Source organism: Lynx canadensis, chromosome A2, assembly GCF_007474595.2.
Source record: "Lynx canadensis isolate LIC74 chromosome A2, mLynCan4.pri.v2, whole genome shotgun sequence".
NCBI lineage: Eukaryota > Metazoa > Chordata > Mammalia > Carnivora > Felidae > Lynx > Lynx canadensis.
Window position 1 is genome coordinate 9,870,745 of NC_044304.2, and position 27,899 is coordinate 9,898,643.

General features: G+C 58.1%; 2 protein-coding genes and 2 long non-coding RNA genes across 8 annotated transcripts; 1 reads left to right on the forward strand and 3 right to left on the reverse strand.

Moving 5' to 3' along the window:
- Positions 1 to 1,493: 1,493 nt before the first annotated feature.
- LOC115504958 lies at positions 1,494 to 16,013 on the reverse strand. The gene is made up of 4 exons (XR_003965863.1): positions 15,923 to 16,013; positions 14,684 to 14,688; positions 10,974 to 10,978; positions 1,494 to 1,504 (listed from the first exon to the last, which is right to left on the reverse strand). It is a non-coding gene; the product is annotated as an uncharacterized LOC115504958 (long non-coding RNA).
- On the reverse strand, positions 2,635 to 6,958 carry LOC115504960. The gene is made up of 2 exons (XR_003965865.1): positions 6,898 to 6,958; positions 2,635 to 2,951 (listed from the first exon to the last, which is right to left on the reverse strand). It is a non-coding gene; the product is annotated as an uncharacterized LOC115504960 (long non-coding RNA).
- Positions 3,389 to 18,164, forward strand: ADGRE5 (adhesion G protein-coupled receptor E5). Of its 4 annotated transcripts, XM_032591378.1 has the most exons (20): positions 3,391 to 3,527; positions 6,669 to 6,719; positions 6,926 to 7,045; positions 7,587 to 7,742; positions 10,852 to 10,983; positions 11,561 to 11,707; positions 12,167 to 12,313; positions 12,402 to 12,448; positions 12,591 to 12,668; positions 13,673 to 13,850; positions 13,921 to 14,028; positions 14,252 to 14,475; positions 15,045 to 15,224; positions 15,939 to 16,130; positions 16,361 to 16,587; positions 16,689 to 16,755; positions 16,892 to 16,983; positions 17,072 to 17,240; positions 17,342 to 17,428; positions 17,513 to 18,164. In XM_032591378.1, the coding sequence occupies exons 1-20, from the start codon at positions 3,488 to 3,490 to the stop codon at positions 17,540 to 17,542; spliced, it is 2,472 nt and encodes an 823-aa protein (XP_032447269.1). In that variant the 5' UTR covers positions 3,391 to 3,487; the 3' UTR covers positions 17,543 to 18,164. The 4 variants fall into 4 exon arrangements, with proteins under 4 accessions (XP_030158017.1, XP_032447269.1, XP_030158025.1 ...); XM_030302157.2 differs by lacking the exon at positions 13,673 to 13,850 and having other exon boundaries at positions 3,389 to 3,527; positions 13,851 to 14,028; XM_030302165.2 differs by lacking the exon at positions 10,852 to 10,983.
- Positions 17,984 to 26,994, reverse strand: DDX39A (DExD-box helicase 39A). Of its 2 annotated transcripts, none has more exons than XM_030302187.2 (11): positions 26,927 to 26,994; positions 22,514 to 22,725; positions 22,254 to 22,381; positions 21,073 to 21,165; positions 20,522 to 20,705; positions 19,718 to 19,836; positions 19,239 to 19,370; positions 19,031 to 19,140; positions 18,777 to 18,921; positions 18,482 to 18,629; positions 17,984 to 18,395 (listed from the first exon to the last, which is right to left on the reverse strand). In XM_030302187.2, exons 2-11 carry the CDS (start codon positions 22,719 to 22,721, stop codon positions 18,379 to 18,381), a joined length of 1,284 nt encoding a protein of 427 aa, XP_030158047.1. In that variant the 5' UTR covers positions 22,722 to 22,725; positions 26,927 to 26,994; the 3' UTR covers positions 17,984 to 18,378. The 2 variants fall into 2 exon arrangements, with proteins under 2 accessions (XP_030158047.1, XP_030158057.1); XM_030302197.1 differs by lacking the exon at positions 26,927 to 26,994 and adding an exon at positions 26,641 to 26,662.
- Positions 26,995 to 27,899: the final 905 nt, after the last annotated feature.

Below are 27,899 nucleotides of genomic sequence, written 5' to 3' on the forward strand. Positions count from 1 at the left end.
AACTGAGGCCCAGGGACCTCACCTCCCCAAGACCACACGATCCAAAAGAGGAAGAGATCGGGCTTGCCCAGGACCTCTGATATGAGATGGGGGTGCCCTGTGGACTGTGCAAGTCAGTTGACGGCTCCGTGCCTCAGTTACCCTATCTGTCAAATGGAAATCACAGCACCTGCCTTCTAGGGCTATTGGGAAGAAAAGTGAGTTCAATCCCTGTAGCACGCTTAGGAGTGGGCCAGGTATACAGTAGGCGCTGGATGAGTGCCATCTTCCACCACCATGATTTGTTACTGTTGTAGCTATAATAATAAAAAATATATATACCACGATATGGTACAATACAATATAAAGAGTATTATTATTATTATTGGTTGAATAATCCTGGCTCGGCCACCTCCTAGCTGAGGAATCTCGTGCCGGTGGCCCAACTGTCCAGGGGCCAGTTCCCCATCTGACAAATAGGGACCCACGTCCCTGCCTCCCTGTTGTGGAACAGAGGTCACAAGATTGTCCGGGGGTCTGCCAAATAGGTCAGCGGGGCTGGAGCCTCAGGGCAGAGGGAAGGGGGAGAAACAACTTGACGCCCCAGCAGGGGCCAGATCAGGAAGCCCAAAGGGGTTCTCCGTCAGTGGGGGGCAGCGACAGCGGCCTGCGTGGGGTGTTACTAAGTCTATGGGGTGCAGGCTCTGTGCCAGCACTGCAGAGACACAAACAGACCAAAGTCCTGACCCCTGAGCGGAGAGTCTAGTGGGGCCCAGACAGTAAATAAGGTAAGTAGGTATATTCCATGATGGGAGTTGGTGAGAATCGAGAAAACAGGGAGGAGGTGGGGTGCTGAGGACGGTAGGGGTTACATTTGGACTTGAGGGCTGGGTCAGGAAATTGAGCAAAAACATGGAGGAGAGGAGGGAGGGAGCCTTGAGGTCATCTAGGGTAAGAATGCTCCAGGCTGCGGCAACAGTCCGCGCAAAGGCCCTGAGGTCCTGAGGTCAGACTGTGCCCCGTGTTTTCCATAAGGAAGGCTGCAGCAAGTGAGCAAGGTTAGAGCAGGAGGAGGTGAGGGTAGAGGGGTGACAGGGCAGATCGTGCAGGAGGACTTGGGGTTTTACCAGTGACGTGGGAGCTACGGAGGGTTCTTGAGCAGAGGAGGGATGTGACCTGACTCGGGCATTCCCAGGTAGCTTCGGGCCACTGTGAGGGGGAACTGAGTGTAGGCAGGAGCCAGAACACTAAGGCCAGAGATGATGGGCCTAGACGAGGGTGGGGGCCAATGAGAAGGAGAGGTAGGAAGATTCTGGGTCTATCTGAAGGCAGGGCCACAGGATTTGCTGACGGGCCAGATTGTGGTGGCGGTGGTGGTAAGGATGTCCTCCTTCATGACTTCCCCAAGCTTGCAGCCAATATCTTGAAGCCTTTTCTCCTGTTACCCTGTTCTGTGAGGCCAGTTGGCAGGCATTTTAATCCCATTCACCAGACAAAAAAAAACTGAGTCCCAGGGAGGTCAGACCTGCTCCAAGGTCCCAAGACACATACCAGGGAGGAAAAGCCCAAAGAATAGATGGTCCCCGAGGACGAGGATGGGTGTGGGGACAATACCTGCCGCCTCCCCCAGGCAGGAACCCCCAAACCCCAGCTTCTCCAGATACACAGCTGTCTGGCCTGCAGGCCTGTGGGGAGGTGATGTCCAGCCCTGAGGTTGGTTTCCAGATTCTGGGAAAAAGCTCCAAATCCACTCCAGACCTGGTCTGGCCCCCTCCCCTCCCAGCCTCCAGCCAGGTCCTCTTCTGCCTCCAAGCCCCTTGGGTGCCTGCGGCAGAAGCCTTCCCAGGCCCGACCCAAGACAAAGGGACGGTGGGGGAGGGGAGGGAGAGCGCCGGAAGGGGTTAACTCCCGGGGCGGAGGTGCTCCAGCATCTCTGGGATAATGCTTCTCTGCTGTCTGCCATTGGTGACCTTTTTTTTTTCCATGACCAACTATCCTTCCCTTTCGACCTATCCTACACTTCCTATTTTCTTTAATCTTTGACACTTTTGCAGCCCTGAAACCATTCATTTAAAAAGGTAACTTGAGGGGCGCCTGGGTGGTTGGGTCCGTTGAGCGTCTGTCTTTGGCTCAGGTTCGTGAGTTAGAACCCCACATCAGGCTAGCTGCTGTCAGCAAAGAGCCTGCTTCGGATCCTCTGTCCCCTGGACCTGCCCCTCTCTCTGCCCCTCCCCTGCTCTCATGCTCTCTCAAAACGAAACATTAAAAAAAAAAAAAAAAAGGAAAGAAAAAAGAAACATTAAAAAGGAAACTTTAGATTGACATCCTAGTTGCAAAACCCTTTGGTTGGCCTCCAGGTGGATACGGCCCCCCCCCCCCCCCCCGCCCCCCCAAACCCCAGGGCCCCAGGGGCGCCAAGGTATTAAAGACAAATTAGCACCCAGTAGAGACTTTCTTCTGGACCTCTGGAGCTCTGGCAGGGACTGGAGGGACTGGGCTGCCCGCATATGCGTCTCTGCTCAGCCCCTTTCTACCTGTGCCTCAGTCTCCCCCTCCGTAAATTAGGAATCATAGTCCCGCCCGCCTTGCAGGTGCTTTGCAAAGTGAATGAACTCAAATAGATGCATAGATAATTCTAGGAGGATCAGGCCTGGCTGAGATGAAGAAGCACTTTATAAATAATAGCGTTTTTAAACAATTATTAGACGCCTCAAGGGACAAGCCAGTCATGTGACTTATTAGGAAAGAAAACAACTCTTCTATCTTGTGATTCTCTGTTGCTGCCCAGAAGCCCCTGAAATACAAGTTTCCCACCAAGGTAAGCGCTGGCCCAGAAAGGCCAGCTCTGGAAGCATGGAGGCCCCAAGGCTCTGCCGTTTCTCTTCTTGGTGCCGGCCTAGCACCCATGAAGGGCCCCTTCGGGCCTCTCCAGCTCCCGTGGGACTCTGGACTCTCTGGACCTGTTTCCTCACCTGGAAAACAGGGATGGGGGTTATGGTTGGCTTTGATGCGACACTGGGGACCCGGGCATGGCAAGGCAGTGAGCACAGGGCCATGCCCAACTCGGGAGCCCCGAGCTATTTTGAAAAGCCAGGGGGCCCTGGGCAAGACTCCCTCCCCACTCCTGCCCACACGTCCCCACTTTCCCCTTGGATACGCCCAGTGCACACACACGGGGCCAGAGTTTGTCAGCCGCTCAAATGGTGGAAAAGCAGACAGAGGATTTGCGGGCAGGTTGTGTGTGTGTGTGTGTGTGTGTGTGTGAGAGAGAGAGAGAGAGAGAGAGAGAGAGAGAGCCCGTGCAACGCCCCTGGATCTGTGTTTTTACTGCATTTTCCTGTTGGCTTCCAGCTGCCCCGCCAGTTCCGGGGAGGGCCCTGGGCCAGCGGCTGTCCTCCCCCCCCTTAATAAAGGCTGGGCCAGCCCTGGGACACCACGCAGCTGCCCAGCCTGGGGACACCAGCCTGCCCTGCCCATCCTCTGCTTCCCCCGGCCCCGGGTTCAGACCATGGGAGGCACCGGCCACAGCGTCTTTTTCCTCCTTTACGGTGAGAATTTGGGGACCCCCCGGGAGGGACGAGGGGGCTGCGGAAAGCACCCCTTGGAGCCTTGACACTCCCTTCACCGTGGAGAAAGGGAAGGTGTGGCTGGCAGCTTGGGGCGGGGGCGGGGGGCCCCGCGGCACAGGAAGAAGCCACATGGCCAGGCGGGCACATGGAGAGAGGGGCTGGCAGTGCCCAGGCACCCCCCTGCCCTGGCAGAGACTCCCAAGGTGCTCTGGGACCCCCCGCTCCCACTCAGAGGGATCTCTAAGCTCCGTCCCAGAGACACTTTGGAGGCTGCTTCTTAAGAGGGAAAACTGAGGCATGGGGAAAGGAAGGGGGCAAAAAGTAAGTGCTGGGGCCCTGTAGGCAACTGCTTTTAATATAGGGCATGGGCAGTGCTGGGGACCTGGGAGCCAGGACCCCTCTAATGTGGGGGGGCACCCCCAACATGTCCCCCACTATCTCAGTGACAGGGGGAGCCCCAGAGACCCCATTCTTGCTCCCCCAGTCCCAGCCAGGACTCCCCTGTGAGTTGAAGGAATTTTGCCCGCTAGGGGTTTGAACTTGATTTTACTGTAGCGTCCTCCCACCCCCACCCTGCCTCCCTTCCCGCCCCACCCAGGGTGGCTTTAACGGTTATCGGCAGCTCGTTGCCTGAGCAACCAGGCAACAAAGAGAGTGAAGAAATGACACTGGGGGTGCCCAGACCAGAGCTTCCCTGGGCCACAGGGACAGGGGGGTTCCCTGTGCTGGCCCAGGGTGCCAGGCGTGAGCTCAGGTCCTCCCCAACACCCCTACCCCTGCTCTCCTCCGGAGCAAGGGACAGGAGTCTAAGTGGGACACAACTGATGGGGGGGGGGTCACTGGGGCCACGCACAGAGCCCCTGAGCCTCACTTTCCACATCAGGAAAATGGGGTGAGTCTGGTCTTCACTTTACAGAGTTAAGGACGGAGTGAGTTTGTGCCCAAACTATTCCTGGCAGGGAGTGGAGTTCACAGTTAAGAATTAAGCAAACAGTACTTTAGTTTTTTATTTTAATTTGTTATTATTTTCTTCTGGGTTGGACACTGGCGGGTCAGATGTACGGGCTGGGGGGTTTCCTTAGCGGGAGGAGCAAGAGAGTGACTGCCCCGGCCCCACCCCAGGGTCCCGAAGCAAGAATCGAATTGCATTGCCTGCAATGCAAACCAGATGGGACAGAGAGGGGATGACCAGCAGCTCCTCTCCCAGCTCCTGTTTGGGTGACTTCCAAGGCCCCAGATGGAGCCGGCCTGGCCCAGCAGCCTTGGTGGTTGGGGAGGAGCCCCGCCCAGGCCCCAGTGGAGGTTTTGGGGTGCAAAGGACCCCTCCACGCCAGGGTCTGGGAACTTGAGCTCGATCCCACCTTCCTTGGCCCCTCTTTTTCCACCAGATTCTTCCTGAGCTTTTTCTGGGCTCCAAGCCTCGTTTATCCATCTATAGAATGGACGGAACCGGAACCTGCCAGGGCATTTCTGAGCATGACAGTGGCTACTTGGGGCTTTGGGAGATGGGAACAGATCAGCCACGGCCCATACTGCCAGGGAGGGTCATTTTGTGGTCTGTCTTGCAAAGAGGAACTGGGTCCTGGCCGAGGGGGGAATTAGCCAAGCCCTGTGGCCAGAGAGGAGGAAGGGAGGAAGGAATCCTCGTTAGAGGGAGGGGAAGGGCATTCTAGCCTCAGTTTACTCTGACTCGAGGGCCCTGAGGCGGGGGGGGGGGGGTCCTCTGGCTCCACTTGGCCTAAGGGGTATCAAGTCTGGACACAGGAACTGAGGGGTCAGGGCACCTTCCCATCTGCACCCGCTGCAGCCCTTCCAACTGTGCTCACAACGACGGACCCCAGAATTCCCCTAGGAGCCCCATCCAGGGGCAACACAATGTGACTCATCCCTTCCCCTCGGCCCAGGAAGTGACTCATGCCCTCCCTTCCTCCCTCCCTCCCCGTCTCCATCCCCTCACCCACCACCCCACTTTGGGTCTCCCTGGATAATCGGGGTCTCCCCAGCTTCGCCAGCATTCCTAGCCTGGCAGGGAGTGGAGGTCTCCCCCAGCCCTTCCCAGGCCCCCACCTGCTGCTGAAGCACCCTCCGCCCTCCCTCCCTTCCCATTTCCATTCACCCCCCTTTCTAGTTGTATCCGTCTCCCTATCTTGCTGTCAATCTCTCCGTTTCTGTGTCTCTCTGTCCAATCTCTGCCATCTCAGTCTCTCTCTTTCCGTAAGTTCCTGACTTCTGTCCATCTCTTTCTAGCACAGCCTTAACTTCTGCCTGATTCTCTCCCTCCACCTGTCCTGTTCCCTTTCTCCCTGTCTCTCCCCCCGCCCCCTCTCCTTCTCTTCCATCACGATCTCCTTGTCTCTCTCGCTGGTGAACAAGGAGCTCCCTGTCTCTAGAGCCCCTGTTGACTTGAGGAGGACCCCCAAACACATGCCGTAGGAATAGGGTCCCCCTGAACAGCAGGAACGGCGGGAGATGAGCACCACCCCCCACACTGAGCCCACAGCGTCTTCCTGAGTGCAGGGAGCCTGGGGTGAAATGTCACCACTGGGTCCCAAGCCGGTCGTTGGGCTGACAGATGTGGGTGTGGTGTGCATGCACCTGTGTCCCTGAGCCAGGGTGTGGGGGCTGGAGCATCAGAGACTCGAACACCTGGTCCAACCCCTTCACTGGTACAGGAAGGAACAACGATGGTAAAACTTGGACACACCGGGCAGTATCCACGAGCCTGATTCTCACACGCCTCCAAGAAATGCTGCCAATTAACATCCCCATTCTGCAGATGGGGAAACTGAGGCACCGGAAAGAGAGGCAACCGGAACAAGGTCTGGGATTCGAACCAAGGCCACCTGTCGTCAACTGAACTGTTGCCGCAGCTGGGTCCCTTCCCCACCCTGTCCAAAACCCATCCCCAGAAGACAGGTCGCAGACACTCTGGCCGTGGTTGCTGGAGTCCAGGGAGGGCTGCCCGCTCTCTCATTAGGCGATGGACAGAGCCCAAGCCTGGGAGCGCTCAGCAGCCCCCTGCCCTCAGATGTGTCACCCTCAGGCCCCCACCATTCCTTCCTTGCTCTGGGGTCCCCTCCCCAACCCCCCAACAACACACACCCTCTGTCTCTGTTCCAGTGCTGTGTGTCTTGTGGACCCTGTTCGAAGCTGAATCCCAGAAAACCAGTGGTGAGTCTGCGGCAAAGTCAGCCACGGCCACAGCCTGGGGAGGGGGCCCTGGACCCCCACAGCCCAGGCAGGAGAGGTCTGATGCAGGGGGAAGGCCAGGGCTGCCCCTCCCAGCAACCCCAACTTTGAAGATGATCCTGCACCCCCCCCCCTCCCCAGCACCTGGCTCAGACCTCACCTTCCAACTGTGGTCACCATCCCCACAGACTGTGCTCGCTGGTGCCCCCTGAACTCCAGATGTGTCAACGCCACGGCCTGTCGCTGCTCTCCGGGGTTCACTTCTTTATCTGGGGACATCTTCACCAACCTCTTGGAGAATTGTGATGGTACAGGGGCCTGGGGTGGGGGGTGGGGGGTGGGGCATGGAGATGGTGAGGCATAGCCCAGTGCCCATGGGAGATGTGAGTGGCGGTTGGGGTCTCCGCCTTTGGCCTTGGGACTCTTATCAAGGGCACAGAAAAGAGAAGGGAAAAGATATAAAGGTGGGAAATAAGAAGTGAACAAACTGGAGAGAGAGGAGCTGGGTCTCCAGGACCCCTGGAGTCTATGCTCCACTTTGCCCTTCCAGGACTGGGAGGAAGATGCTGAGATGCCGCCCACCCCGCATCTCAGCACTCCCTGCTGTGCTCAAATCTGGGCTGCCAGCCAGAGGGCAGAGAAGAGCAGAGCTGATTGCGTAGGCTTCAGGAACGGCTTGCTCCAGCTGCAGCCCAGCCTCTGCAGTAGAGCTCAAGAGTCTAATCATTTCTTAAAAAACACTGATGAAGCGTGGGGCCCCATGCTGGGGAGTCAGGCCGGGGGTAGGGATCTCTTCCCCACAGGAACTCATGCGTTTGGGAGGTGACCCTTTGTCCTGTTGTGTTCCAGACATCAATGAGTGTGGGCCACCCTTGGCAGTGTCCTGTGGAAAATTTGCAGACTGCCAGAACACAGAGGGGAGCTACCACTGCGAATGCAGCCCTGGATACCAGCTTGCTTCTGGGGCAAAAACGTTCAAGAATGAGAGTGAGAACACGTGTCAAGGTAAGAACCACCCCACACCTTCCATCTCCCCATCTACGAGGTTTGGGGTGACCAGAGCCATTGCTAAAGCATCCCGGGGACGGGATGAGTCGGGACAGGTATGTCTGTTCCTGGGCCACCAGCACAGAGAGGCAGGGTAGCGGGAGGGACAAGGGCCTGAATCCTGGCTTTTCCATTTGATAGCTGTGTGTGTGACCCTGGCCAGGATACTTACTCAGAAATCACCGTTAATGCGCAAGATGTGATATTATCGTGATTTTGTGTTAAGAAAAAAAAAAAAAGAATCTCTAGTTTTTACAGATAAAAACAAAAGCAGCTTTGCCTTTTGTTAACCGGGGGACCTTGGACAAGTGATCCCGCCTCTCTGTGCCTCAGTTTACCCATCTGTAAAAAAAAAAGGGGGGGTGACAATGGTGCTTACCTCACGGAATTGCCAGGAAGGGAGGCAGCAAAGCACAGAACAGTGGTGGCTGCTGGGTTTTATGATCTGATGCACCCTCTCCGGGATGGGCGTCCCCAGGGCCTGTGCCCAGGGTGGGCACTGAGACCCCACTGTAATCCCATCTCTTGCCGTGGTCTTGCGCAGTGAGGACACCGTTCAGGCCCAGAAGCCAGCCTCCGCGCATCACCAGGCTTTGCCCCCCTTCCAGGGAGAACAGCAGGCAGTGGAAGGGGCTTCGGGCATCCTCAGGGGGCTGGGGGTGGGGGGCAGCAGTGGCCGCAGGGGGTTAGTGTAGAATACAGAGAGAGGAGAGGAGGAGAGCAGAAGTGAGGTGAGGACGGGGCAGAGCTGAGGGTCCAGAGGACTCTAAGGAGGGTCCAAGGCACCCCCCCCCCCGCCGCTGCCAGCCACTGTGGAGAGAAGAGCCCACAGCCTGGGTCCCAGCCCCTTCCTGCCCTGCATGCAGACAGAGGGCTGCAGAGCCTCCCTGGTGGGAGGGAAGGGGGCACCTGCACTTCCGTGGAGCCCAGCAATGCTGGTCCCGAGGGGCCCCTGTGGGTCATTCTTGCGGCCCAGACATGTGGCCTCGCCAGAGGACAGAGCGTGAAATGGAAATGGAAATGGAAAAAGGTCCCTCATTTCCAGATGAATATAGCACGTTTGGGGAATGGAGAGCGGGCCGGGTTTCAACTCCCACTTGCCTCCCGGGCCAGATGCCCGTGTGCACCGAGCAACCTGCACAACTGCACATGGTGATCATGGATGCCACCCAGTGTGCCTGGACAGGCAATGCCACCCACCCACTGTTGTGGTGCTTGTGGTTATCGAGGGGCTGCATTGCTGTGTTACAACAGGCCAGGGCTGAGAGACGGGGACTCTGTCAGGCGGCTGGGTAGACACATAACAAGAGACGGGAGAGGGACCGCCACGGACCTCAAGCTGGGTGACAGGGAAGGGATAGTCTCCGCTGGTTTGGCCCAGGACCTGCCACCTGAAGACCCAGCTCTGTGAAGGGCTCAGCCTCTGTCGCAGCCGAGGACGCATCACCCATGTCGTGGCAGTGCGTCTGGCCACAGGCAGGGGAGACCCAGGCTGCTCTGCGGGCCCCTTGCCCCGCCCTCCCCAGGCATCAAAGGATGTCCTTGTCACCTACCTGGCGACCCGCACCTCTCTGAACCCCCCGGCTCAGACCCCTCCACAGAGGGTCACCTCTGGATGTTTGGAACGTACTCCCTGCCTCCCTGGCACCTTATTTGCATAAAACAAGAGGCAGGTGGCATTCGAGATACTTCACAGGAGGTGCGTTCCAGGGCAAGATCCGTCCTCTCTGCCACCATCAGGAACTGCCCGGCCAAGACCTGCCCCCACCAGAGCCCTCACGGGCTTGGCCATATCAGCAGCCCTCTCAGACCCTTGGCCATGATGGACCCCGGGACTCCATCTGAAAAGGCGGGAGGATGGAGATTTGAGAGCAGGCCCACAGCCCCCGGCCAGCCCTGCCCTAGCCAGCATCCTGCCCGGAGAAGGCCCCTCCTGATGCCCTGACCACCCCCACCCCTTCTCAACCACTGGGCCTTCCTCTATTTCCCCGCATAAGGCTCCGTCCCCACCCTCCCCAGTAACTTTGGTTCAGGGGCCTGAGGGCAGCCCGGCTGACCAGGACCCGGAGGATGTTGTGTCTGGGGTGGGCCAGGTGACAGCAACCCTCCCCCACCCCCCACCATTGCACACTTGGAGAGTCAGGTGAACCAGGAGGCTCCCCCTCTGGACCAGATGACAAGGGAGACTGTCATCCAGGACCATTGCCCCAGGCCCAGCCCTCTCCTGAGGGACAGAAGATAGAGGCTGAGCCCCATTCGGCTGGGCCCAGTGTCTGCCCCCCTGGGGGGAGCCCAAGGGCCGAGAAGACACAATCATCTGCCATGCCTCGCCCATCAGCACCTGCTCCCTTCTCCAGTCCTCGTCCGCTGCTGGCCTCCCTCAGACGTGGATCGTCACCGCTTCCTGCCAGTCTAGGAAATGCCCTCACGGGAAAAAGGCATCTTCACTGCCCCAAGGCCGCCCGACTGGACATCGGCAACACCGTCCACCCCAGCCTGGCGCCCACCGTCCATCCTTACTCTCCCTGCCCCTGCCCAAAAGCCTCGTCTTTTAAAGGCCTGGCTTGGGTGTGGGACCTGTCCATCTCCGTGGAGCTGGAGTCTCAGAGTTAGCGTGGATGGGAGCGTGACGTTTGTCCCCTGAGGGTGACCGGGATTCCAAGGGGAATTCAGCCAGCAAGCGGCCACCCTGGCGGAGTCAGGGTAAAGGCCATGGCTGGGAGCCCTGACAGGTCCTGGTCTGGTGTGCAGCATTTCCCTGGCACTCGGCTCCCAGGAAGGCCCACCCTGGACTTGTCCAAGTCCTCAGGCTGGGACACAGGCGGTCATGCGTCCCTGCCCCAGCTGGGAACCACCCAGAGAGGCAGACGGGAGGACTCAGGCTGCTTCCTGCTACATCTGGACAACCGAACATCTGGGCCACCATGCTTCGCCCCTAGGACGCCTCCATGTGAATTAGAAAAGGCACCCCCGCTCGCTGAGGAAGAGACGGCGGGGCCTTCCAGATGCTTCTATCCCAGGAAACAGCTGCAGGCAGCCCTCCAACACCCTCTCCTTCCCCCTGCAGACGTGGACAAATGTCAGCGGAAACCCAGACTCTGTAAAGGCCGCAGCATCTGCATCAACACCCAGGGCAACTACACCTGCAGGTGCCCACCCGGCTTGGAGCTCAACCTGAGCGACCCAAACGTGTGCTCAGGTAGAGGCCCCGGAAGACGCTGTGAGGCTGCGCCGGAGCTGGGGCGGGGCCAAGGCGGACCCCGCAGCCCACGGAGCAGGGAGAAGAGCCTTGGGTTCCTGAAACACTAGGGCTTTGCTCTGCCCAAGGATCTGCCTCCCCAGAAGGCCCACCACAGAGCGGGGAGGTAGCAGGGCCTTCCGGGCCTGGGGTTCCCTTGTGGAGACCCCCGCCTCTGTGAGCATCCCCTGGTCTCGCCCCTTCCTCACCTGCCTCTTGGGAGCAGGGGGAGGGTGTCGCTTCCAGTTCCTGGAAAGGGAGCCTGGGCCAGAGCTGGGGAGGGAGTAGCTGAGAGTCCTTGGAAAGAAAGTCCGGTCCCCATGACTCAGTTTCCCCCCTGGTTTCACAGCCTGTAAACCGGGGACCATGGTCCCCGCCACGCCCATCTTGCAGGGGAGGCCATCATAAGGTGCACTGAGATTGAGGTTGAAGGTCACCAGGGGGCAGCACGTGCAATAACAGCAGGGTCCCTGATGCCGGGCAGTGAGAGGTGGGTGCAGCCAGTGGAGGGGACCCTGACCTCTAGCTTTGTCCTCAGATGTGAATGAATGTACCTCGGGGCAAAACCCGTGCCACAACACCACCCACTGCCTCAACAACATTGGGAGCTATGAGTGCCGCTGCCGCCCTGGCTGGAAGCCCATTCCTGGGTCCCCCAATGGCCCAAACAACACCGTCTGTGAAGGTCCAGAGCTCAGATGCCATGTCCTGGAGACCCACACTCAGAACAGCTGATTGCATGCGTATTCAGTGGCACCCACACCACCCAAGCAGAATGAATGCTGGCGGTGCCCTGCTGTGCCAAGCCTTAATTCTCTTGAGGCTCGATGGGAAAAGATCTGGGGGCGGGGGCGGGGATCCTGGGGAAGGAGCCGGGGTACTGAGGAGCAGGCTCCTCGGAGACCCCAGGCGGCAGCTAATTACCAACTGGGACAAAGGTGTTTCAATAGTTCACAACCTGCACATCTGTACAGGGCTCACGTGCTATGTGTCAGGCCTCCCCACACTTCCCATAACTCCTGCATCACCAGGATGTGGGGTCGGCAGGGGACGTCACCTCCAGCCAAGGTGGGAGGTACTAATATGGGGAAAGGGGGCGGGACACAGAAGGAGAAGGGCCCGAGTCCCCTCTTTGTGTCCCCAGATGTGGACGAGTGCAGCTTCCGGCCGCCTGTGTGCCACAACTCCACCGTCTGCGTCAACACTGTGGGCTCATACAGGTGCCGCTGCCGCCGCGGCTGGGAGCTCAAACCCGGATTCCAGAATAAGCAAATGAACACCACCTGTCAAGGTACCTGGTCTGACCTGACCCCAGCCGCCATCCCAACACACACACAGACACTCTCACACCTAATAAATGGCTGTTTTATCCCCTGCAGAGATGTCCTTCCCTGCCTGGACCGAACCCCCTGGAATCAAGAGCCAGGTGGGTGGCCCCAGCAGGGACCAGGAGGCAGGAATCCCTCTGTGCCGCCCGCCTAATTCCCCCAATTTCCCCAAGCTCCCCCCCCCCACCCCAACACACATACGCGAGGCTCTCTGACCCGCCCCTTCTCCTCTCTTCCCAGAGACTCTCCAACTTCTTTAAAAAAGTCCAAGTTCTGCGCAGAGACTTCAAGCCGGCCTTGGCTCAGGACACCATCCAGGTAAGAGCAAGCACTGGGGGCGGGGGACCCGTGGACAGCATGGGGTGGCAGAGGGATGCTTCCGTGTGAGTGGAGACAGCCCAAGCAGGGGTTACACGAGCACAAACACAAACATACATACACCCCTTAAAACGCACACACGCACACTGGAGAGGCACAGAATGCCAACAGAATGCAGCAGTCAAGAATTTCGCCTCCCTAGTTAGGCCACAAGGGCTCAAATCCCCCCCATCCCACCCACCCTGCCCCACCGATTGCCACTTTCTGCTGTGTGACGTCAGGCGAGTGAGTCGCCCTCTCTGGGCCTCATTCTCCTCGTCTGAAAATAGTGCCTGCTTTACACAGTTGGGTTGGAAGGTCTCTGTGAACCAAAAGAAGTAAAGCTCAAAGAAAGAACGGTGCCTGGCACACAGTGAGCATGATGTGTTAAGGTTTAGCCTATGTGTTAAGCTGGGGAGAAATATGTGAGCCCATGTCATTTTAAATTTTCCAGTAGTGGGGCGCCTGACTGGCTCAGTCGGAAGGGCGTGCCACTCTTGGTCTTGGGGTTGTGAGTTCAAGCCCCACGCTGGGTGTAGAGATGGCTATAAAAACTTTTTAAATTATATATGCTAACTAAATTGGATGTAAATTTAAAAAATAAAATTAAATATATATATCAAAAATTTTTTTAATTAAAAAAGCAAACAAAAATAAAAATTTCCAGTAGCTACATTAAAATAAATAAAAGTAAACAAGTGAAATTGATGTAGAGATCGCATTTAACCCAGCAGATTCAAAATTATTCCCATTTCAACGTGGACCCAGATTTCGAGTGCTGGATAGCCATGTGTGGCTTGTGGCAATTCTGCTGGTCAGTGCAGGTGTAGAGCCTGGCAGGAAGCCCGTGCCTGTCCCCCAGGCAACCCCAGGTGGTTCTGCAGTGTGCCCCTAGGTAGAGGCGGGTTGAAGTCAGGCAGCCCTTGCGGGGCAGTGACCCACCAGCTGTCACCCATCCCCCCCAGAACCTCATCACGTCAGTGGATGAGCTGCTGGAAGTCCCCAGTGACCTGGACGCCTTGGCCCTGCCTGAAAGGCACAAGATGGCCACCCACCTCCTCTCTGAGCTTGAAAGAGTCCTAAGGACCTTGGCCAAGGCCATGCCTGGAGCCTCCTTCACCTACCGTTCCCCTTTGAACACAGGTGAGACCTCGCCCTGCCCGGGGCCTCATCCGGCACCCAGAGCCCCCGATCACTGCCCCTCTCTTCTCAGAGCTGTCCCTGATGATCCAGGAGCAAGGGGACGGATACACCACCATAGGCCAGAGCCATGCACGGATGCTGCTGGACTGGGCTGTGGCAGCCGCAGCCAGGGACTCAGGTAACGGCGGGGATCTGGAGGGGACTCCCGTGGGAAAGGGGAGGAGGAGCTGGGATGTGGCAAGGGTTGAGGTTCTAAATATGCAACAACTGGAAACTGGCCTATTCCCAGGGATCCCAGGCATCATGGCGTCCTGGAGGGCCTGAATAGACATCCTGGGAGGGAGGATGAGGCGTGGGAGGAGGAAGGGCAGAAGGTAGTAGCTGGCCTGTCTACCCCCCAGACCCTACCGTGATGGGCATCCTCTCCAGCTGGAAAATGCAGAAATTGCTGGCCAACGCCTCCTTGGAGTTGGACCCTGAGACGAAAGCTAAGCTAAAAGATCTCCACCAAAGTCCTGTCCGTGGCGCCCAGTACGAGCTCCTCTCAGCCGTCAATTTGGTCTTTCTGAGCAACACAAACACCGAGCACCTTGACTCCCCGGTCACCTTTGCCTTCTCCCACCCTGTGAGTCCTCTGGTGGGGAGGAATCAGTCCTACTGCTCACTCCTTAGCCAGGGTCACAGGGGTTCCTCTGCAGCCTTCATTTCCCTACTCTGCTTCTTCCTCAAACGGACCTCAGGGCCTTTGCATTTGCTGTGCCCTCTGTGTGAGACACACCGTCTCCCACGTGACTCAGTCCTTTACCTGGTTCCAGTCTTTGTTCAAATGTCACCTCTTCTTTTAGGTCTTCCTTGACCTCCTCATTTAAAATTACAGTCTGTAATCATGCCCCACCTTCCCCTATGCTGTTTCTCTTTTTAAAAGCTCTTACTATCTTCTAACACACCATCTAGTTTCCTTATCAGGTTCAGTATTTACATCGGTCCCCCCCCCCCCCCCCGGGCATGCCGAGCCCAAAAGGGCAGGGACTTGTGTCAGCCCTGTTCATTGTGTGCAAGACCAGGGGACGCAGCAAAGGAGGCACTCAGTAAATACCTGTCAAATGAAAAACAGCCCTCCTCAGGCTCAACCAAGCCCAGGACCCAAGAGTGGGCTCCAGGCTAACCTCTCCAACCATTCCGGCCTGCCTGCAGATGAAGACGCCCGGACCGCGGCAGGGGCTGGTGTGTGCATTCTGGAAGAGTGACGACAGGGGCGGAGGGCACTGGAACACCACGGGCTGCTGGACCCGGGGCACCAGTAATGACAGCACCACGTGCCAGTGCAGCCACCTGAGCAGCTTTGCCGTCCTCATGGCCCACTATGACATAGAGGTGAGCAGCCCTCAAAAGCCCACAGGTGGCAAGCCTGGCTTAGGTGAGACAGACAGCTGGTTCTGTATGGTCACACAGCCCCAGTGGTCCCACCCCATGCCCCCCAGCCCCTTCCCTGAGACCCAGCAACTGCTCTGGCTAGCGCCCCTCTGACTGTCCATCTGGAACCGGTGGTTAAATAATCGCTAAAAGCTCCAAAGGGAGTACAACGCTCTGTACGTGGCTTCAGAGATACACAGAGAAGCTGGGCCACGCGTTTAATTGAAATGGGCCAGGCAGAGAGTATGGAAGGCTCTGGTCCAAGCCAAAAGCTCAGGAAGGACAAAAAGGTGGGTTTCAATGAGTTGATAGAGGTGGCCAGGTGTAGGAGGGGTAGAACTTGAGATGAGCGAGGACGGTCAGAGAGGTGGGACCATTACTGTTAGAAGAATGTGGCCTTGAGGCTTAGCGCAGGGAGGCCCATCAGGAGGAACTGGGATCCCTGGTGCATCCGTGGTTGTGTGTGTGCATTGCGCGGGGTGGTGGGTGTTTAGGAAGAGACACAAAGCAAGCCTGTTCAAGCGTTGAAGGCAGGGGATGTGGGGGGAGGCGAGTGCATGATCTCCAGAGACCTGGAGGGCAGGCCCCTGATGGGTCCGGGTGGTGGGGCCCGCAAGGAGGGCAGGAAGGGCTCAGGGCGCTGACCGAGCCCCACGCACCCCATCCTGCATCTAGGACCCGAAGCTGGCCCTGATCACCAAGGTGGGGCTGGCGCTGTCGCTAGTCTGCCTGCTGCTATGCATTCTCACCTTCCTGCTGGTGCGGCCCATCCAGGGCTCGCGCACCACCGTGCACCTGCATCTCTGCATCTGCCTCTTCGTGGGCTCCGCCATCTTCCTGGCGGGCATCGAGAACGAAGGCGGCCAGGTGAGGTCCGGGGCGGTGGGAACGTCTCACCTCCACCAGAACCCCAGGCCGGCGGGGCCCGGGAGGGGGAGCGCCCCGTCCAGTCCCGGGGCTGGGTGGCCACCGCCCGCTCCGCCCGCGCGAGGTCCTCGGCACAACAGAGCTGTGGCCGCTCGTCCCTGCCCGCCCCGAGGGCCCTGGCGGGGCGCGGCTCCGCCCCGCACTGACGTCGCCCCGCCCCCGCCCCGCAGGTGGGGCTGCGCTGCCGCCTGGTGGCCGGACTGTTGCACTACTGCTTCCTGGCCGCTTTCTGCTGGATGAGCCTCGAGGGACTGGAGCTCTACTTCCTGGTGGTGCGCGTGTTCCACGGCCAGGGCCTGAGCAAGTGCTGGCTCTACCTGATCGGCTATGGGGTGCCCCTGCTCATCGTGGCCATCTCGGCGGCCGTCAGACACGAGCACTACGGCCGCTCCCTCTAGTGAGTGCAGCGGAGCGGTCCGATGGGAGGGCAGGGGACCACGGTCCTGGCCAGTGTCCTACCCCTCTGCGGAGCTGACATGACCCTCCCTTTCCACCCAGTTGCTGGTTGGACCCAGAAGATGGCTTCCTCTGGAGCTTCCTGGGACCTGTGATCTTCATCGTTCTGGTAGCCGCCCCCACCCCACCCCTGAGGAGCGCAGCCACACTGGGCCAGCTCTCCCCGCCCCCCCTTCCCCCCCCCCCCCGCCCCCACAGTCCCAGGGATTCCCCCTAATGCCAGTTCTACCTTCCCCCCAACCCAGTTCAATGCTGTCATCTTCGTGACTACTGTCTGGAAACTCACGCAGAAGTTTTCTGAGATCAACCCAGACATGAAGAAACTTAAGAAGGCCAGGTGAGAGTGGAGGGCAGGGAAGGGGCTGGCAGGGAGCAGAGGGTGCGCGAGGGGGGCCTCCCCCACTGCAACGCTGTCCTCTCCGCAGGGTGCTGACCATCACGGCTGTTGCTCAGCTCTTTCTGCTGGGCAGCACCTGGGTCTTCGGCCTGTTCCTCTTTAACCCACACAGCTGGGTGCTGTCCTACACCTTCACCGTCCTCAACTGCCTGCAAGGCTTCTTCCTCTTCATCTTCCACTGCCTGCTCAACAAGAAGGTGGGCTGTGGCCGGGCTGTGGGGGGGGGGGGGGGGCCGTGCACCAGGCCCCCCCGCCTGGGGCCTGCCCCTTCCCTAACCTGGCTCCCCGGGCCCCACAGGTGAGGGAGGAGTACCGGAAGTGGGCCGGCTGGGTCACCGGGAACAGGTACTCGGAGTTCACCACCTCCTCATCCAACCAGACTCAGGTAAGGGCTGAGCCTGGGGTAGGGGTGCTGGGCCAGAGGGCACCCAGCCCGGGCTCTGTGCTCACAGCGTACCTTTCTTACCAGGCCCACAGGCCTTCGGAGTCCGGCATGTGACAGCGCGGCTCCCACCAGACCAGGAGGTCCTGTGGCCTCAGCAGCTTTTGCACGTGTTGAACGACGGTCCCCTCCTCTCTCGCCCCTCTGCTCCCTCCGCCAGCCTGCCTCGGCCCACATGTGCACCACAGAAAGCAGGGGGCAGCAGCTGTAGTCTGGCACCAAAGCCCAGGAAGCCCAGAACACCCAGCCCGGTGGAGAGTTGGACCCGCCAGGCCTGCTTCTGCTGCCTCCCTGCCCCACCCCAGCCAGGACCCAGGGTGAGGGCAGGAGTCCGGCCCAGGGCCGCAGTGCCTTTCCCGGCTACCCCAGGCCTGTCAGACTGAGGACGCTGTGCCCAGCCAGGCCCTTTCCCCTCGTCTGTTTTTGCTACAGAACAAGAGGCCAGGGTGCTGGGGCTCTAGCTCCCCGTTAAGCTAAGACTGAGGCCAGGGGTGGGGGAAAAGCAGGGCCCCTCCCAGCCCCACTGCCTGAGGCTCACGGTACAGAAGCCCATCTGCTCCTGGAGGCAGAAGGCTCTCACTTGTTTGGAAAGTTGTGAATGTTGTATGTTGTTGTTTTTAATCTGTATAAACTTTTCAACATCGACACATAAAATTAAACGTCCTACTGACACAGAAAATTGCTGTGGAGCTCCCTGGCCAGGCCTGCTACACCCACGAAAAGCTGAGAGCCGAGCAACACGCAGGGTGGAAGACAGACTTCCGTAATAAAACTTTACTCTTACACAAATCTACAGCTTTTAAACAGTAAAAAGGGAAGCCCCGCTGGTGCCTAGAAAGAGGACTTGAAGCAGCACTCAGGAAACAGGGCGACTCTGGCCACCAGGCGTGTGGTTACCGGCTCTGCTCAACTGTAAGACACAGAGGGGAGGCCAGTGAGACGGGGAAGAAGGTCCCTGTCCGGGCCCAGCCCCCCAGCCCCACCCCCAACACTTACTGTATGTAGAGATGTCAATTTCTTCAGGAAGTTCTGCCACGTTCACTTCAAACCTGTCCTGAACATCATTGAGGATTTTGGCATCATTCTCATCAGACACAAAAGTGATGGCCAGACCTTTGGTCCCAAAACGTCCCGCACGGGCCACCTGCAGGGTGACAGGAGCAGGGAGTCAGGGGGGTCAGGTCACAGGGACACAACATGGGGATCTGAGGACAAGCAGGGCCACATCCCCACTCACCCCCACCCTGGGAGAGGGCCGTGAGGGAGGTAACAGCTCCGTGGAGGCACTCACTCGGTGGAGGTAGGTGTCCGAGTCCTCGGGCATGTCATAGTTGAAGACGATGTTGACTCGCTCAATGTCCATCCCTCGACCAAACAGATTGGTGGCCACCAGGATCCGCCGCTGGAAGTCTTTGAACTGCTGATAGCGCGACAGGCTGGGCACAGGAAGAACAAGAGGCGGCCGTTAGACATGGGGTTCCCGAGTGGCACTCCCCGTGAGGGGCTGAGGGGCCTGCTACAGGCCCGAGGGCGGCACCCACTCACCGCTCCTCCTGTGCCATGCCCCTGTGGATAGCGATGGCCGGGAAGTTCTGCTCCACAAGGAGCTGGGCCAGGGCCATGCAGCGCTGCACCGACTTCACGAAGATCACCACCTGCGAGGCAGGGAGGCAAGAAGCGGCGGTCAGGGCCAGAGCCCCCGTGCGCCAGTCTCGCCAAGGCCCGGAACCCCAGGACAGCCACGCGGTGTCACCTGGTTAAACTCCAGCACATCCAAGAGATCAAACAGCTTGCGGTTCTTCTCGCTGTCCTTGAGCTTGACGTAGTACTGCTGAAGTCCGTGTAGCGTGAGCTTGGTCTCATCGTCTACAAACACCTCCATGGGCTGTGCAGGAAGGGGCAGGCGGGGCTTACTTCTGGGCATCTTGCCTGCCCAGAACCTTCCGGCGAAGGACTCCACGTTGCGATGCTTCCCAGAGGGCCTGCGTACCCCGATAAATGCCTCTCTCCCAATCGTTGATCTAAGCTCGGCTCTGACTCAGGTATAGACCAAGCTCAGCTCCTAGTCTGACAAGACACAGGAGAGAAGGAAGGCTCCGGGGCCTCCCGGCATTCTTGTGCGGTGAGGCAAGTGTGGGCGTCCCGGAGCAGCAGCGGCTCAGGACACGGAACCGAGGAGGGCCAGAGGTGCCGCGCCGAGGCCGTGGCTGGCTGCCGTCCCACCCTACTCACGTCTTGCATGAACTTCCTGCACACGGGCCTGATCTCCTTGCTCAGGGTGGCGCTGAACATCATGCACTGCTTCTCGTGGGGCGTCAGGCGGAAGATCTCCTGCACGTCCCGCCGCATGTCTGGGTGGGGAGAGCAAGAGACAGGTGGGCGTGAGCGCCTGCCGCGCGGCGACCCCCACCCGAGACCAGCCCCAGCTCCTCCCAACCTGTGCCAGGGAGTCGTTAGCGCCACGACGAGGGCGGCGTGAGCCGAGTGGAGGGAGGGGCGAGTCCCAGGTGCCTGAGGGGCTGGACTCGGGGCGGGCGCGGGAGGAGCTGCCATCCACTTACACGCCGCCAGAGCGGAGCAGCCGTGCCAGCGCGCCTCGAGCCACGCTTCAGGGAGGGGAGCCTGAGGCAGAGACAGCCGCTGGGGTGAGAGCTGCAGCTGCCTCCCGGGACACAAGCCCCATCTCCCACTGGCCCTGCGGGGCTCACGGAGGGCAGGCAGGGGCCCGGAACTAACCCAACGGGCGGCGAGGCCACAGCATGCCGAGGGCTGGCACGGACACACGCCCGGACTCACTCAGCTCGGGCTCGGAGGCAGGTCACTGTGCCGAGGCTACAACTCTCCCTGGAGTCGTCTACAGAGGCCTGTGTGCCAGCCACCCACGTGACCCTGCCCTGGGGCAACCTTCGGCCTGCCCTGACAGGGCCCACCTGGCTCTGAGGTCTGGGTGGGGGGAGGGGAGCTGTAAGGATGGCGGGGTGGGGGGCGTGGCGGGGTGGGCCTCCAGCAGCTCCTAGACCCAAGCAGGCCACTCACCCAGCTGCTCCAGCATCTTGTCGCACTCGTCCAGCACGAAGTGCTTCACGTTCTTCAGGTTGAGGCTCCTGTTCCGTACGAGTGCCAGGATCCGGCCTGGGGTCCCCACCACGACGTGCGGACAGTTCTTCTTCAATACCTCTTCATCCTTCTTGATGGAAAGGCCCCCGAAGAACACAGACACCTATGTGGGAGGAGAGAAAGTTCCTTTCACCTGTCTAAGGGCTGAAGGCTCACACTCACTCCAAACTGACGGCCACCCGGCCCGTGGCCCCGTCAGCTCAGGCTCCAGCAGCACCCCTGGGCCTACTGCCTGGGGACCAGAGTGGCCTGAGAGTCTGGCCAGGACTCCGGTGGAAAGCAGCCCCACAGCTGGGACCGGCACAGGCCTCCGGAGGCCATGCATAATTCATCCGGCTTTTAAGGAATGTAAACCACCGCAAACCTCAAAGGCAGCCACCGCGGCCAAGCTTAGTAAACACTGGCCGGGCTACAGCCGGGGCAGCAACGCTGCAGAAGACCACGCAGTATGTCCAGCCTGAGGCACTTACCTTGACGCTGGGCATGTACTTGGAGAAGCGTTCATATTCCTTGCTAATCTGGAATGCCAGCTCCCGAGTATGACACATGACCAGCACTGTCACCTGCAGGCGGAAGACAGACACTTTAGGCAGTGTTCCAAGTCCTACCCCAGCCAGAGCCCACTCTAGTGCCCTCCCTTGGGCTCCACCGGGCTCTGGCCCCTTGAGTGTGCCTGCCACGCTGCTCCCCAAAACTCCGGCTGCTGGAAGGTCCGGTCCAGATGCTCTAGCTTCTTCCTACCCTTCGCCTGTCATTCACTCCCTATGTCCCCCCAGCTAGTGAGTGAGGCTTGTCTCCTGCTGCCAGGATCCACAGTGAGATCTAGCTGGTGAGGCAGCCCCTACCAACAGCTTTCTGAGTCTGCTCTCTGGTCAGCTCCTGACCGCCCGAAGGCGGCTCCTGCCTTCAGGCCCATGACGCCAAGGGCTGCAACCACCACAGCCTCCCACTGAATCTCCCTCTCCCTCTCCACCGACCCTAAGGAGACAAGGGCTTGTGCACCCATATGCAGCCCGAGGGCGTGTGTCCCTGTGTGACAAAACAACACCGGAATGCACCTTGATTCTCCTCCAACAAAATTCACTTAAGAGGAAACGACTATCAGTGGCAACAGTAGCAACCAAACCTCGTTAGGTACAATCTCACCTGTGTAAATACGCACACTCTAGAAAAGCACATGACCAAATAACAGCTGTGAAAATCTGGAGAATAAAATCGTGGGCACTTCTCAGTTTCTCCTCTTGGCTTATCATTTTTGGGCAGTATTTTGTCACAACTAAGTACCGTACTTAATTTTAAAAGCCCACAAAGAGGGGCACCTGGGTGGCTCAGTCAGTTAAGTGTCCGACTTCGGCTCAGGTCATGATCTGTTTGTGGGTTCGAGCCCCGTTGTCGGGGTCTGTGCTGACAGCTCAGAGCCTGGAGCCTGCTTTGGATTCTGCGTCTCTCTACCTCTCTGTCCCTCCCCTGCTTGCACCCTGCCTGTCTCTCTCCCTCTCTCAAAAATAAACATTAAAAAATTTTTTTCAAAATTAAAAAAAATAAAATAAAAGCCCACAAAGAGAACGCAGCACCAGGAAGTTTTAACAAGGGAACCCGTGGCTAGCGATCCTCACGTAGCTCGGGCCCAGCAGGGAGGGCAACCACCTACCTGTCCGTTGACAGGCTCAATCTGCTGCAGGGTGGCCAGCACGAAGACGGCCGTCTTGCCCATCCCAGACTTGGCCTGGCACAGGACGTCCATGCCCAGGATGGCTTGGGGAATACACTCGTGCTGGACTGAGGGAGAGAGCACGTGTGAGCGGCCAGAAACCAGATGCTCCCTCTGTGCAGGCTCCTGGCCAGGCGGCTGAGGAGGCCACAGAGAGGGCGGTGAGGAGGTTCCTGGAAGGGAGAACCCAGGAGGCATACCCTCAGATGGATGCTCAAAGCCACAGTCCACGATGGCCCTAAGAAGCTCCGGCTTCAGCAAAAAGTCCCGGAAGCCAGAGCTGTGGATGGAAACGTAGGAACCCTTGACGTCTTTCTTGGGGGGAGCAGGAGTGCTCTCTGGAGGAGCCTGGGGCTCTTCATCTTCCTCGTAATCCAGAAGCTCATTTTCCACATCCTGTTCCGCCATGGCGCTGACAACAGAGGAGGGAGGAAGGGTTGAGGGAAGCGAGTGAGTTTGAGAAAGAAAACTCCCCCCTCCAGGGAGAAGACCTCCCAGCAGCTGCAGTCTACGGACACAGGTCGAGGAGGGACAAAGCACCGGAGCCATCTTCCGAGCTGGTACAGCTGACGAAGCCAAGACGGGGCCAGCGCTCTGACCCCTCTCCCTCACACTCCCCACAGACTCCTGCACAAAGTCCCACCCGCTCCTCCCGGGCAGCACCTCCCAGCCTCAGCTTGTCCCGGTCACACCTTCACTCCTGCACCCCCTCAGCTTTCCCCGTGCCCCTCTCCGTCACACTCACACATGCACACACACCCCCGGCTCCAGGGCCTCCCTCTGCTCTCACAGTGAGATCCCCATACTTCCCCATGGCTCTCGCATCCCTGTGCATTGTCCCCGGCACACCTCGTTCCACAAGACCCCTCTCAAACCACCCGCGGCCTCGTCTGCCCGCTCGCTCATCAAGCCCCTACCCCAAGCGTTTGCCGCACGCGGCTGCCGCCAGGAAAACTCTAATAAACCTCAAGCCACCTAAGCCAAAGGAGGCCCCCTCCCCACCACCCCGCAAAGAGTCTACCGGGCCTGCACAGGATAGGACCCCTGGGACCAGATGTGGCTGCCAGAACGCTGGAGAGACCTGAGTCTGTAGGAGCAGAGTAGCGCCCTGCCCCAGCTCCTCCCGCTACTTGTGGTCTGCACAGGGGAATAATTAAGTACTGTCATCAGCAGCCTTCCCACCGTGCCCAGGCCGCTAAGAACGAAGCGGAGATGGTAAAGAGAATTAATACAGTTTGCTCCCTTCCTGCCGTATCCAGTATGGGCACAGGACCTACGGGGTGCAAGCTACAAGGGTCCCAAATGTGAGAATATGGTCTTCTGCCCTCCCAACTCCATCCAAACTCCAGTCTAGACGGAGAGGATGCTGAAGTAGTCCCTCTTCTCCCTGAGCCGGATGTGGAGGGTTCTGGGCCCACTTTCTGGCCCTCCTGTCACTCATTCTCTCTGTGACTTCATCCAGCCCCAGGGCTTTGACCACCTCTGTGCAGAGGCCTCCCAAACTTGTGTCTCCATCGGGTGACAGCTTCCCCCAACAACAGACTCCGTTACCCAACTGCCTCTGCCACATAGACCCTTCGAAGCTGAACTCAAAATCCCAAGAGTAAAACCCTCCGTTCCTTCCTGCAGGCCTGCTTCTCAAAAGAGGCAATTTCATTCTCTCACTGGCTTTCTCTCTCTCCCCTGTCCAATCAGCCAACAAATCCCAACAGGACAATTAGGCCACTGCTTGCCCCTGCTACCTCACTCGTCCCAAGCTACCTCCACCTTTCTTTTTTAGAATTAGAACAGCTAGGGGCGCCTGGGTGGCTCAGTCGGTTAAGCGTCCAACTTGAGCTCAGGTCAGGATCTCGCGGTTTGTGAGTTCGAGCCCCGTGTCAGGGTCTGTGCTGACAGCTCGGAGCCCAGAGCCTGCTTCGGATTCTGTGGCTCCCTCTCTCTGCCCCTCCCCTGCTCGTGCTCTGTCTCTCTCTGTATCAAAAATAAATAAAATTAAAACATTAAAAAAATTTTAATTTATTTTATTTTAATATACTTTAATAATTAAAATATTTTATAATTAATAAAATATTAATAATTAATAATAAAGTAATAATAATTAAAATATAAATTAAAATATTTTAATAATTAATTTACTTTTAATAAAATAAAATTAGAACAGCTTTATTGAGATATTCACATGGTATATCGTTCACCACTTTCAATGTCCCATATATTGGTTTTTAGTATTTTTTTTAACTTCTTAATTTTGAGACCAAGAAAGCACATGTGTACAAGCAGGGGAGGGGCAGAGAGAGAGAGAGAGAGAGAGAGAGAGAGAGAGAGACAGAGAATCCCAAGCAGGCTCCACGCTGCCAGAGCAGAGCCCCATTCGGGGCCCCATCTCACGAACTGCAAGATCATGACCTGAGCCGAAATCCAGAGTCAGACAGCCAGTTTTTAGTATTTTTAATACAGTCAGGGATAAGTTCAACGACCACCACAGTTGGATTCGTTACCCATTTCAGTCAGTCTTGAAAAAGACCAGACCCTTTACCTCTCATCCTTCCCCCCTCAGTCCTCTGGGCAACCGTTAACCTGCTTTCTTTCCGTTTGCTTGTTTCTGCCGTTTCTCCCTGGAATCAACATACAACATGCAACCATCTGTCCTGTCCGGCTTCGTTCACTCAGCACGTTTCGACGTTCATCCACTTTGTGGGAGGCATCAGCACCTCACTCCTGCTCGTGGCGGAACACTCCCCTGTGCGGGGCCGCCACTCTGTCCGTTGTCAGTTGGTGGCTCTGGGGGCGCCATCATCTCTTGCCTGGATGAGGCCCACAGTCTCCCTGTTTTCCACCCCCCTCCATCGTCTCTCCCCACAAAAGCCAGTGGGAGCCCACTAAAAGCGAGGTCGGAAAATGCTCAAAATCCCCCACAGGCTCCTACTGGGCTCAGAATAAAACTCAGGGGCCCTCAGCCTGACCTACCGGGCCCTACACAAACTGACCCCCCCCCACACACACACCACGTTCGAACCTCATCTCCTCCGTCACCCCCACTCACCGGCCTTGCTGCTGTGCCCTTCACGCATGCCTCAGCCCCTTCGCCGCACCTGCCATGCCCACTGCCGGCAGTGGCCGTGAGTCCCCCCCGCTTCCTTCAGGACTCTTGCTCCAGAAGGACATTTCTGGCAGGCCCCAGCTAAAAAAGCACCCTTGTTCAGGTCATGCCTGCCAGCCCTTTGGCCCAGCCCAGAGCCTAAAACAGATAAGCACTCACACGCAAAGGCCCAATGAATAAAATTAAAATCGAGGCCTTCAGGCAGAACTTGGGGGCTAAAGCCAGCGTATGCCCTCATCTGATTGCTGAAAAAGGCAACCTGAACAGGAAGGGGCTATTTCCCAGGCAGCCGAGAAAAGGGGAGGAGCCAGGAAAGGTCGGTTCCAAAGCACCACGCCCTTTTGGGGAATGGAGAGCAAGACTGGCTGAAGCAGAGGCAGAGGAGGAAGCTTGGAAAGCCGGTCTGATCGAGGGCACTCATACTTTATCTGCGAAGCAACAGGGAATCACTAAGGAGGTTTCTGAGGGGAGTAATGGCCCAAGAGCAACTTGCTCTAGAGGAGAAGACGAGCGGGAAATGAGACCAGCCACGGGGAAAACCAGTCACCAGGAGAGAGGATTAACCAGGGTGGGGGTGGTATGAGGGAACAACAAAATGGCACACTCAACAGAGCAGGACCATCTCCTGGGCAATCCCTGGGCAGATAACCGCTCGGAGCCGCCTACCCTGAGCTCCAAACCTGGGTGGCCAAGAGGGGACGGTGCAGTCAAAACAAACACAAACGTCAAGTGAAGTCTTTTTGTTCTTACAGGGGACAGATTCAGGGACAGCCTGAGTTGGAGGCACAAAATTCTCTAGGAAGTGGCTACATTGGCTCTAAAACTCAAAAAAAATGAGACGGGGAGGGAACTGGGGGAGGGGCGTTTGTCCCACCCGGGGGGACCGGGACGGCTGCGGCCCCCGGAACAGATCAACTCGAAAGCGGACACCCGGAAAGTGACAATTCAGACTAGCTCACGGTACCCATTCATTCTCAAGTGCCCCAGGGAAGACTTCCACCTCAGGGTTCGCCTCGGTGACATCTGTTTTATTCTAAATTTCTGGAAGCCCGAATCCCCTAAACACATAGCAACAGCACAGCAGGGTGGAGGAGGGCAAGTCCCTCGACTCGGAGAAGCCTAACGCGTCTACAAGGTCGGGATTCTCCCACCGCAACTCCAGACCCCGGCGCCCGGCCCCCAGAGTCCCTCCCCAAACGACTAGGGGGTCTCCTCTGACAGACAGACCTTCTCCCCAAGTCAGGCTCGACCCGCGGGCCGCCATGACAGCCCACTCCCGGAAGCGGGAACGAGCCCAGCGCGCCAACAGCTACCGCCCCCCACCCACGCCTTGCGCATGCGCTATGGCGTTCAACGGCCGCTGCCGCGCGCGGCGGACGCCCCAACCGCTCCCCCTTGTCTCGCGCCCCTTCCTCCTCATCTTCCCCTCAACTCCCAGGGTCTCCCCTCGCCCGCTCGCCCGCAGATCCGACGTCTCCGCACCGCGGCCCCGCGCTCCGGGTGCTTCGCTCACCTGGTTCCCCGTTCGCCTCCGCGCGCTGTGAGGAGTGCCGTCCGACTCTGGCTACCGGTCTCGCGCCCCGACACGAGCCACAACGCTTCCTGCCTCCTGCGTCGGATTGCGGCTCTGCTCACTGGACTGCTGGCTTTTCATTCAAGAAAGGCGGAAGCGGTGATTGGATGCTGCAGGAGGCGTCTGGAAGCTATTGGTGGAGAGAGGAAAGGGGGCGTGCCTCACGCTTCGGCTTCATTGGCCAATCTAAAAGTAGGCGTCCTGGTCTAAGGCCGACGTGAGCCCGTACGCTGTCACGTGATTGGGTTTTTCCGTCGGTGGGCGTCGACATATTTAGTACTGGCAGCGGAAGCCGGCTTGATTTGCCTGTCGGCTGTGTATTATCTGTCTGTTACGTGGTTTTTACGCTGGGCATGGGATTCAAGGCTTTCGAAGTGGGCATCAACTCGCGACTTCTTGGTTCTCCGGGGTGAGCCCGTAAAAGGGTCCTGAGAAGGACTGGGAGGTCGGAATGTCTCCAATGTGGAGAGGACAGGCTGCACCCGCAGTGGGGAAGGGACCGCTCGGGGCCCAGAGAGAAATGCGCGTCATCAACGTTTCCCATTTGCTGAGAGTCTTGTCCTGGGTCAGACTCCGTACTAGTGGCCATGCAGGCTCAGGCCACAAAACCCAAACCAGGATGTTTCACTCATAAGACGTTTTGGATTTTAATTTATCCTTGTACTACATTTTCCCAACCTTACCCCTCTCCCCCTGCCTTGTACTTTACTGAGGAAAAATTCATAAGAAAAGGTCCCCTGATTTTTCAAGATTGACAGCCGACTGACGATTGCCCAGTGAAGATACAGAACATTTCCGTCACCCCCAGAAAGTTCTGTTGTGCCTCGGTCAGGTCTACCCTCAGCCCCAACTGGGCAAAACACTGTGTGGATTTCTATCACTATCCATGGGTTCTGGTCTCGAATTTCAGATA